The sequence below is a fragment of the Trichoderma virens genome (assembly GCF_000170995.1).
Source record: "Trichoderma virens Gv29-8 chromosome Unknown TRIVIscaffold_56, whole genome shotgun sequence".
Lineage (NCBI taxonomy): Eukaryota > Fungi > Ascomycota > Sordariomycetes > Hypocreales > Hypocreaceae > Trichoderma > Trichoderma virens.
The window spans coordinates 1-10,627 of record NW_014013693.1 but is presented as its reverse complement, the minus strand read 5'-3'; the positions used below and the strand labels follow the sequence as shown (position 1 = coordinate 10,627).

The following is a 10,627-nucleotide window of genomic DNA, read 5'->3' as shown; positions in this document are numbered from 1 at the left end:
CCCCTACCTGCCATCGTGTGGAGTTCTTCAGCTCAGATCCGGTTGGCAGGCCCAATACATAGAACGTGGCTGGCTATTTACGAACCTACTGTTTGCCACTAATTTAGTGTCCCCGTTCAATCACAGACATTCCAAAGGGTTAGCCTAGTAGAGACCAGGTCGAGGCCCTCCCGCGATTTAATTTGGAAAAGATTACGATGGTTACTGTCACTTGTCATGTCCACGAGTGCCTGATGAACTACTCAGGGGTAGAATCCATGCTGAAGGATTCAAGTTCGCAGTGCCTTACACAAGGGCTCGAAGTTCTGAACAGCTCAGCCACTCGAGTGGCAAGCTAACACTTTGGATTGGTGTTCAATTGCTGAGAGACTAGTAGGGAACACATGGTCGCATGACAGCTGCAATTGTGTACGTCCCTGGTTGAGATCCTCGTCTGAAATTTGCTACTACACATAGTTGTCGGGAAGCCCGAGCTGAACAGGTGGAGATTCTAACTATTGTCAACAAGTGCAAAGCCATGCGAACAAGTCGGAATCTGATCACAAAAATAGTAGGTGCCGCACATAGAAATCAGAAAGATCTGGCAAACTGGTCCTCATTTTGGCAGAAAGTAGCGACAGAATGTATAAGTATGTCCTGCCTCCTTCATCGAATAGCAAAATCCCCCATCTTATCAAGACAACGCAAAAGGCCCACAAAACTCCTAATAGTTCAATATGGTTTCTTACGCCACCAAGTTTCCCAAGATTGGCAATTTATGTCTTTCTGAAGTCCTCACAAAGTTACAGCCAAAGTTCCAGACAACCCTCGGACGTTCGACCCTACTCAAGAAGGAACTTGGATTCAAGATCTATGTTGGTCCAACGGGGCTTATAACAACTGGCGCTGAGATTCCAGGTAATAGAGTTTCTCCCTGGACAATGCAAAGGGTATCTGTTGCTACCATCTAATACTCCCTGTTTTATCTTCTAGGGTATGAATCAAGCATTACGTTCCCCAAAGAAGGGAAAAAGACCAATCAGCAGCTAGTGGGTGTCTTCCACGCCCATCCAAGCTGGTTCTTCAACAGCTGCCGCCCATCGGGTTCTACAGGAAGCGCACCTCCGAGTGGTATGAACATTAAAACAATACATCCTGTCTGAGAATTATTGTAACTAACTTACCTTTGTGAAAATCAGATGTTGACACTGCCAAGTCGACAGATTTCAAAAATCTATTCTTCCTCGTTGGAACTTATATCAATCCTCCTCCCAAAGGCTTTGATCCTGTCATTCACGAGTACACCCGGTCCCTCAAACAGTACACAGCCTCAGGAAATAAAAACACTATCTCAAGTCCAACGCCAGAGAAGAATTGGCAAATGTGGGTTGTTTACAATAATGCTGCGAAGAAAACAGACTTTTAGTTCACTGGACATATATATATGCCAGGGTATTCTCTGTGAACTAGCCTTAAGCACCTATTGTAACAAACTGGTTTCCTATTATTTAGTTATATTTTTTAAAATTAAGATACATTAATATTAATTTATGTTAATTTTTTATTAACTTAATATTAATTAATATATTAGTCCTATATGTATTTAGAAGTGCTTACCCTATAGGCGTATTATTATAATTATAAAATTCAAGTTATAATACTTATATTATTTTTTTTAAATAAACTTATTATTTTTTAGGTAGTGCTAGTTATTATTATATTAATATACAGTAATTAGTAAATTATTTAAATAATAAATATAAATTTCTCTTTGTTAAAAGTTTTAATATATTCTTTTTTATCTTACTATGACTTTACTTTTCTAATAGTTAATATATAAGATTTAGCTTTAATACTTACTTTTCTACTGACTTTAACTATATTTAGTTTTTATATAAATATACCTTTATATTTAGGTAAGTAATTATATTACCTAAATTATTACTATTACAACTGCTGTTATTATCTTTCTACTGCTGAAAGAATTTCCTAGCTTTATATATTATTAAAGCTTCTGTAAACCTTTCACAATATGTAATTTACCTATAAACAGGTCATATTGGCAGAAATAGAATATGTTTGCATTATATTGAGATGAAGATGTATAGTAAGGAGATACAACATTAAGTATAATTATTTGAACAAAAAACGCCAAGTCAAAGCTTCGCCTTTGGCCCCCAGAAGAGCTTGGGGACCAGCAGAAATTGCTTTCCAATCTTCCGCAGGACATCGAAATAACCTGGATTTGGGTTCTCACGCGCATAAATGACCGCCCACTCTTCAATCTGTGTACCCTTTTTCCTCATCAAGACAATACGACTAGCACGTTCAAAGACCATGTATCCCTCTGGGGCATCTGCCTTGCCCGCAGGATGAGAAGCAGCACCCTTTTTCAGGAGTTTGACGCTCTTGGTCCAGAACTGGCTGGCATCCCAGAACTCTCCCTTGGCGATATAGTTAGCCCAAGTGAGGAGAGTCTTAGCGGTGGCCATTTGATAGCAATACGGGGCAGTCTGGCCCTCGTACGAAACGATGTCAACTGCATCAACCTGCTGTGTTTTATTAATCAGCAAAGGAGAGATAGACTGCATAGATATGCTAAGGGTAGCTCACCTGCCCAATGATGAAGATCAAATCATCTTTCCCCTGTTTGAACAATGCTGGCTTCTTTGTGAAGTCAGGGGGCGTGGAGAAGGCAGCTTTGGGTTTGCCAGGTTCCATGGTGTAATTAACTTGATATCGTTATGAGGTTGAATTTGCCAAACAATACAATGCAATGTGTGATTTCAGTCTATATGAGGTGGATGGTCCAGGGAGAGTACTTGGGGGGAGAAAGGGGGAGGGGGTGGGGTGCACGAGGTATAAATAACCATGATGAGTGCACTTTTCCTTGCTTGTCGGCAATAATAGCTCAGTCTCAGCCCATTCATATGTACTGTCTGCGTACCACGCGCCCATACGGGGGTAGTGCTCAGGGCTCTAGCCAGGCCCAAGCCGCCAGACCACGAGCTTCCCAAGTGTTCTCGCTAGGGTCTAGACTAGTAGAGTAAAGTAGATTTGCTCTAGTGGCAACTAGCCTGTTCATCTACCGCAAACTGTTGTCTTGGGGCGGTTGCCACGGACTAATTTAGTGCAGTACATACTAGTAGCCTTCCCCACATGCAACTGCAAACTCGACCCAGTCAACTGATGCTCGCGCTGCATGCCAGGACCCTCCACTTCTCTATATCAAGCAATTATAGGCGATCGCTGATGCAGGAACCACATACCAACGGTGATCTCATCACTTTGGTGTCTGCTCCCATCTCTTCTCAACCACAACTGAGATTCCTATTCTCAAACTAGAATCAGTCTTTGATAGGCTTTGCTGCTTCTATTCAGAATTCCATTATGGTTGACTCACCTTCTTTGCTACTTCGCCCCTCTTTAGGCCAGTCCCCCGCCGTGGGCGCCCTGTATAATGCCCACGCTGACAGGATCCTTGATCAATCTGTCTTCATTGACCCACCATCCGTAGAGGTTGTTACCACCAAACCCAATCCCTCCGCTCGTTATGAGCTGGCCCAAATGGGTTCCACGGAGCAAAAGTTCTCGAAGCTTGGTGTTGGAGATGAACTTGCGGTCAGTTTCCTGTGCGATCTGGTGACAGTTGGGGGCAGTGGGAAGTGGCTTCAACAGGCCGAATCAAGTGTGCAGGAGCGTGAGGCGTCAGTCTTATGCATTTCAACAATAAACCGTCAATACATTGATTGGAACAGCACCAACAACAACCAGGACGAATTACGGAGTCTTATCGACATAACTGCCATGCAAGATGAAGATGCGACCCACGTTGTCTGCGGCATCCACTGGGGAGCCCGGACTGTCATAACAACCATCGCAAGAACAGGAGACAAGAACGATGAGCGTCTGCAGTCTATCCTGGATTCTATTGGGAATGTTTACATTACAGGAGCGGTTAAAGACCTAGACAAAGAGCTCGGGGCCTTCGCCATTACTCTTGATTTCAAGATCCACGCTGACCTATTTCCTGCTGGACCCATTCCGACGACGTACAGTGGCGTGTGTCAATACTTGAGCAAAGTGCCCCAGGCGATCAAGAAGTTCGCTGGGGGCAAAGGTCGATGCCTTGCCTATGAGCTTGTGCCTATTGCGGAGTTTGCACAGAGACTCCAGCTCGACTTTAAACTATCATCAACGCAGCTGTGCATACCCGTGGAGCCCGACTGCCTGAGAGAAGTTATCAGCCTCTTCGCGGCATTTACTGTCTCGAAGCAGAGGCTTCACGATTGCCTGGAGAATCTGACGCGTCACCTATTCTGCATTCCCGCTGAGCATCTTGACCGCGTCAAGAAACAGGTCAAGTCCGCTGGGGAGGGTGAATGTGCCATCAAGGCCAAGCTGGCGCAAAAGGTCAAAGAAGCCCGTCAAGACGGCGATAGTAGTAGGAGTACGGAGCTGCGCGATGCACTGACAGAGCTACGGGATTCTCCTGACAGCCCCGAGCGGATAGCTGAGATTGTCGGCCTGTACGACGAGAAGATGCAGTTTGCTGATGAGATAGTTGCCGCTGGTGCTCGATATGGCAGTGTTAAGGAGGCCATTATGGCCAGCTTGACCACCCAGGAACGATCCCAGGACCTGTACATTCTGCATTATAGCAAAGCGGCGCTGGTTCACCCTGACTGGGAAGCCACTAGGCTCAAGCTTAAGGACCTCCTTTCAGTGACGAAAACCACCACACAGTCGGTAGTGATGGTGATCGACTACGACATGCACACCAACGGTGCCACCCTCGAAGCTCCGCGGATTCAGCACGAACGCCAAGGTCAGGTCACCAGGGTTGATATGGTATCTGACGCACAGGAGCTCGCCGGTACCTTTTTGCTGCGTTACAGGCCGGACAAATGGATCAAACCTGACCCATCAGTCAGAATCCCGTTCGCCGAACGATTGCTGGTTACCATCCCCTGCCCGTGGCCAGCATGCCCGCAGAATGCACCCCGAGATTGGATCTGCCCTGTTTGTGAGGAGAGGGTTTATTTCTGGCCCGTGGATAAGTACCTCCACTGCCAATGTGGCGAGTATCACCCGGCCAATGCTCAGTTCCAGTGTCAACTAGCCAGCCACGGGCCACAGTATTTTACTCCTAGCAACAGTACCGTGCTGACTGGCCTTCTTCAAGCCTGTCACGCGGCACCGCAGTATAATATCCTCATTCTGAGTGAGATTGGCGTGGGCAAGTCCACCTTCATTAACTCATTAATCAACTACCTGCAGTTCGACTCTCTCGACGATGCGATGAAGGATGAGGGTGAGCTGCGGTACGCCATTCCTAGTTGCTTCAGCTACGAAGAGGCTAGGGACGGCATATATTCACGCTTCTAGGTCATGATTGGAAGTGAAAGTTCCGTGGAGTACCTGTCCTACGGTGGCCAGTCGGCGACGCAGCAACCCGTCAAGTACCAGTTCAACCTTAATGGCAAGATTATTCAATTGATTGACACCCCGGGGATTGGAGATGTCCGGGGCCTTGATAAGGACTACGAGAACTTCCAGAATATCCTCAAGACGCTCGAGTCCGTAGACAAGCTGAGCACGATCCTGTTCCTAATGAAGCCCAACAGTGCGCGGCCGTCAAGCGCATTCGACTTCTGCCATACAGAGCTCCTATCACATCTACACAAGGACAGTAGCCGCAACATCGTCTTCGGCTTCACCAACTCCCGGAGCGCCAACTACTCACCGGGCGAGACCCGGGCACCACTAGAGCGGCTGCTCAAGAAGGGCAACACAGACATCCCGCTCCCACTCGACTCTAATAAGCTCTTCTTCTTTGACTCGGAGAGCTTCCTCTTCCTGGCCGCATACAAACTCTTGGGTCAGGAGAGGAGTGGCAAGAGCGATTGTGTGGCCAGTTGGGAGAAGTCGGCGCAGGAAGCGCATCGGCTGATCGCCACTACCTTCAAGATCCCGGCGCAACAGGTGAATATGACTCTCCGTCTCAACCGCACGAGGCAGCTCATCACCAGTATGACAGTTCCGACAGGAACGACCCCAGAAGCTACTCCGACGAAGGAGGAACAGGCAGAGCTAGAACATGAAGACAAAGAGATCAGGGAGGCGCTAGCGACGTTTGGGGCTTATCTAAACAACAGTGCCATGGTGGCCTACAATGACGCCACCATCAGGTATCTGGACTACATGATCAGCCAGGCGGCCCACCAGGCTCAAGTCGAGAAGAAGGCCCAGCTGGAGGCACAAAAGGCTGTCAACCAGGCAGAAGTCACTCGGATCAGGCAAGCGATTGAAAGCAAGACAGAATCCCTACCGACGGAAGACAATATCGATGCCATTGTTGCTGGATTGAAGAAGCTACTGCACTTTGGCCCAACCGTGGATACGGTCATGGGGCCAGGGTCGGTTTTTCTCACAGAGCGGAAGCCTATGGAGATTGAGATAAGAAGAGTTTCAGGGGAAAAAAAGAGAAACCAGTTGTCACTTTAGTAATTCATTATATAATCCTATCAAATATTAAAGGACTATCATATGTATTTACTTACATAAATTAGGTATTAATACTAATTATGTACTTTACTAATATACTTACGATATATCTTATTTTTTAATCTAATGTTATTACAGTAAATATCTATTTTAAAGACCGTCCTCCATATAGGTCGGTGACCTCCTCGGCCCCTGTGAACATGTATCTTTGACCTCTCTCTTATCCCGTGCTCCGCCAATTCGTGTCCACCCTTTCTCTTGTTTCTGCAAGCATCACTGTCATTCAGCTCAGCTCCTCCGCCCCTCCCGCCGCGTCATCCTTCTGCATTGGAATGAAGTTCTCCTTCTGCCGGGGGAATTGACCGACCATCGCGATGCTTACATCGTCCCCAATGCCAGATTGCGGACTTTTACTAGACACTGGTCTACGATTACACTATTTCTAACTCTACAATGCGCTTCGTATGGGCCTCCTTCCCGCCTTCATCTCACAGAATCTAACCACGTCAATAGTCTAGAGGCGTACTCCTGGTCGGGCCTCTTCAAAGCGCTGCGATTCTTTTCAGGCAGCAGCAGAGCATCTCGCTTGTCTTGTGAGGCCTCCAACAGACGCCCGGCCAATGGCAGATATGCCCCAGTGGCTCATCCATGCCTTCAAGACATCACGAAGGGTGGTGCCATCTCCTGAAACTGGCACGGGTGGCTCCAGAGGCTTCCGGCACGAACTTTCTCTCCAATTGGTTCCCAGAGCGGGAAGAGCGGGCGGACTGTGTGATCACCAGTCGTTTGACGTCTCCCAAGTCGCCATTCCCCTATTCAGCGGCTGCCGAGACTGCCCACCGCTTGGGAGGGACTATCCCTCAATTTCCGCCTGCCGGCCCCGGGCTCAGCTGTTCGTATGCCGCTTGTGATAGCTCACCAGCCTCAAAAACGGGCGCCAGCCAGCATGTCGAGAGGGGCGATTGGCCAAAGAGGAGGAAACGGGGACGGGCGCACTCATCCGAGCTGTTGGTGTTGCATGCATGTAGCCTCGGTTGTGTCAATGTTGCGGGATCATGAGACATTTTTGACGGCATCTAGAGCTCCTGAGTGCTCTGAATGGTTCAAGAAGTTCGCAGCTGTGACGATCAACATACCCAGGCGCAGCTTCGAGCTCCACTACGGTCAGACAGAAGAGCCAAGACTGCCGGAAACTTCCTACCCGATGCTGTTTGACCAACCAGACATTACGCGTCGTGCGTGAACAGCCCAACAGCCTTCAAGACCTGCCTCATCTGGCATCTCCGAGAACTCTGCCTTGCCATCGAGTGGCGTGGATCCCTGATGATGTGCGAGAAGACGAAGTGATGGGGGGATCGTCTGTTCAGCACAGTCGCCTGGTGTGGCCCGGCAATGAAGTGATTGGCGCGAAGGAGAAGTCGTTACGTGTCCGCCTCTTGTCCGACCAGGTCTGATCTTGGAGAACGAAGGGAGACAGCAGAAGGAACACTCAGCTGGTCTCCTGCAGGCCAGACTCGTGTAGCTCAGCTGCAAGCATATAAGCTATACAATGCCCGCCCGTCTTCCGTCTCTTGTCTCATTGCACTGCCAGAACAAACTTTTGTCTCCTGATTCCCAAACACGCAGTATCTCCAATATGGCATCGGCAACCTCTGATGCTGCGGAACAGCAACCGCGCCAGAGCTTGAGTCCCACTCGTTCTCAAGCAACCACTTCATCGGTGGGCTATAAACACTCGTCTCTAGGCCATTCCAAGGAGACCGCTATCTGCATTTCCCCCGACTTGGACACAGAAGACGAAGACGAAGACGATTGAGTTTTCGATAACTTGCAATTATACTGTTGAAAATAGGGGCACTAACATAGAAAGTATTAATACCTAGGTATACAGGGGTTAGTCTAGTTATTAGGCATAAGTAAAAAAGGTATGTTAATTATATAATTAATAATAACTAAAGTTAATTAATATATATTTTAATAAGTTATAAGCTTAGCGTTTATTTAATTATTAAGTTTTTATATATTTAAATTAATTAATAATTAAATTTATTAATTTTAATATATTCAAATTTAAGTATAAAAAAATATATAAAATAATTAATAAATAAAAATTAAATAATGTAAATAATTTAAAAAAGTATTAAATAAAATTATTATTATTAAATAATTTAATTAAAAAGTTAAAATTTTAATAATAATTTTAAAAAAAAAATTTAAGTTAATTAAAAAAATATTAAATAAAAATTAATAATAACTTAAATATAAAAGTTAAATTTAATATTAAAATAAAAGGTTTAATATTATAATAGTTAGTTTAATAAAAGGCTATATCCTAGCCTTTAGTTTAAAATTTAAAATTAATTTATAGCTTAATTTAATTAATAATAACTAATTAAACTAAACTTTAAAAATTTAAGTTATATTATTAATAAAAGTATAAAAAGTATAATTATTTATTAAAATTTAAAATTAAACTTAAAATATATATATATAAAAGTTTAAATAATAAAGTTTAAATATAATATAATAAAGTTTAAATTATAGTTTAATAATTTAATTAATATAAAAAAACTATTATATTAATTTATTAAATTATAAAAAATAATAATAATTTTTAAAAATATATTTTATACTTTAAATAACTTAATAAAATTAAATAATTTAATTACTTTTTCTTAAGTAAAATAAATAAACTTTATAAAGCTATAATAGCTATAAGTTAATTATAATTTATTATAAATTAACTAAAAGGTTTTAAAAACTTTAAGTTAAGTAAAATAATTAAAAAAATTACTAAAAAAGCTAATAAAGTAATTAAATAAAAGTTATAAAATAAACTTTTTTTAATATTAGTTTCTTTAAATAGTTTATTTTTTATATTTAAAAGAAATAACTTAAATATAATAAAATAATAAATATTAAAGTTAATAAATAAAAATTTTAAAAATAATATTAATATTTATAATTATAAAGTTTATATATTTTAATTAATTTTTATTTTATAATATTTAATTTATAATGTATTATAATAAAATAATAATAATAATATTATTATTATATTTTAAATATAATTAATTATAATTAATTTAAATTTTATTTTATTTTTATTAATATTTTAAACTTTTAGTTATTTTTAACTTTTAATAAATAAAAATATAATTTAATTTAAAAATAATAATTAAAATTAATTATTAATTTAATAAAAATAAAAAATTTATTAAATATATATAATATAAAAAAATATTATTTTTTTATTATATAAAAATATTTATTTTTTTATTATATAAAAATATTTATTTTTTTATTATATAAAAATAGTTATTTTTTTATTATATAAAAATATTTATTTTTTTACTATAAAATTTATAAAATTTTTATAGTTTAAGTATATAATAATTTTATATATATTTTTTAAATATTTTAAATATAATTATTAATTCTTAATTATAAATAAAATATTAAAGTTTAAATTTATAAAAAATATTTTAATAAAATAATATTAAAATATAAATTTTTTTATTTTATTAATTAAAAACTTTTTTAATTATATAATTTCAAGTATTTATTTTAATAATAATAAGTTTTTTAAAGTTATATATAATTAATATTAATATAATAATAATAGTTTTATATAATATTTTAAAATTTTAAAAACTTTTTTAATATATTTAATTAATTAATTTTTTTTAATTATTTTATATAAATTTCTTTTAATAAAATTTATAAAAAATATAATAATATTATTATAATTTTAAATAAATTATTAATAATAATTTATTAATTTAAAAAAATTTAAATTTTATTATTTTAAAAAAAATTTAATTTTTAATAATTATTATTTTATTTTATTTTATTTTTTTAATTTTAATAAAATTATAAATTTTTTTAAATTTAAAATTATAAATTATTTAATAATTAATAATTAATTTTTAATTTTAAAAATTAAAAAAATAAAATAAAATAAAATAATAATTAATAATTAATTAAAGTTTTTTATTTTTTTTAATATAAATATAATAGAATATTATATTAATAAATTAAATATTTAAATATATATATATTTTTTAATTATTTATTTAATTTTTTTTTTAATGTTTTAAGTTTTTTTTATTAAATTATAAATTTTAAATTATTTTTTATT

The 10,627-nt window shown here is 38.9% G+C and overlaps 4 protein-coding genes across 4 annotated transcripts; 3 read left to right on the top strand and 1 right to left on the bottom strand.

Moving 5' to 3' along the window:
* Positions 1-716: 716 nt before the first annotated feature.
* Positions 717-1,405, top strand: TRIVIDRAFT_70854 (uncharacterized protein; the record flags this gene model as incomplete). Its single annotated transcript, XM_014100627.1, has 3 exons — positions 717-897; positions 973-1,110; positions 1,179-1,405. The coding sequence occupies 3 exons, from the start codon at positions 717-719 to the stop codon at positions 1,403-1,405; spliced, it is 546 nt and encodes a 181-aa protein (XP_013956102.1).
* A 730-nt stretch (positions 1,406-2,135) lies between these two features.
* TRIVIDRAFT_222624 (uncharacterized protein) lies at positions 2,136-2,700 on the bottom strand (the record flags this gene model as incomplete). The annotated part of the gene is made up of 2 exons (XM_014100626.1): positions 2,136-2,531; positions 2,593-2,700. The coding sequence occupies 2 exons, from the start codon at positions 2,698-2,700 to the stop codon at positions 2,136-2,138; spliced, it is 504 nt and encodes a 167-aa protein (XP_013956101.1).
* Positions 2,701-3,369: 669 nt separating this feature from the next.
* On the top strand, positions 3,370-6,486 carry TRIVIDRAFT_70852 (uncharacterized protein; the record flags this gene model as incomplete). Its single annotated transcript, XM_014100625.1, has 2 exons — positions 3,370-5,303; positions 5,388-6,486. The coding sequence occupies 2 exons, from the start codon at positions 3,370-3,372 to the stop codon at positions 6,484-6,486; spliced, it is 3,033 nt and encodes a 1,010-aa protein (XP_013956100.1).
* Positions 6,487-7,134: 648 nt separating this feature from the next.
* Positions 7,135-8,302, top strand: TRIVIDRAFT_70851 (uncharacterized protein; the record flags this gene model as incomplete). The annotated part of the gene is made up of 3 exons (XM_014100624.1): positions 7,135-7,382; positions 7,567-7,721; positions 8,232-8,302. The coding sequence occupies 3 exons, from the start codon at positions 7,135-7,137 to the stop codon at positions 8,300-8,302; spliced, it is 474 nt and encodes a 157-aa protein (XP_013956099.1).
* Positions 8,303-10,627: the final 2,325 nt, after the last annotated feature.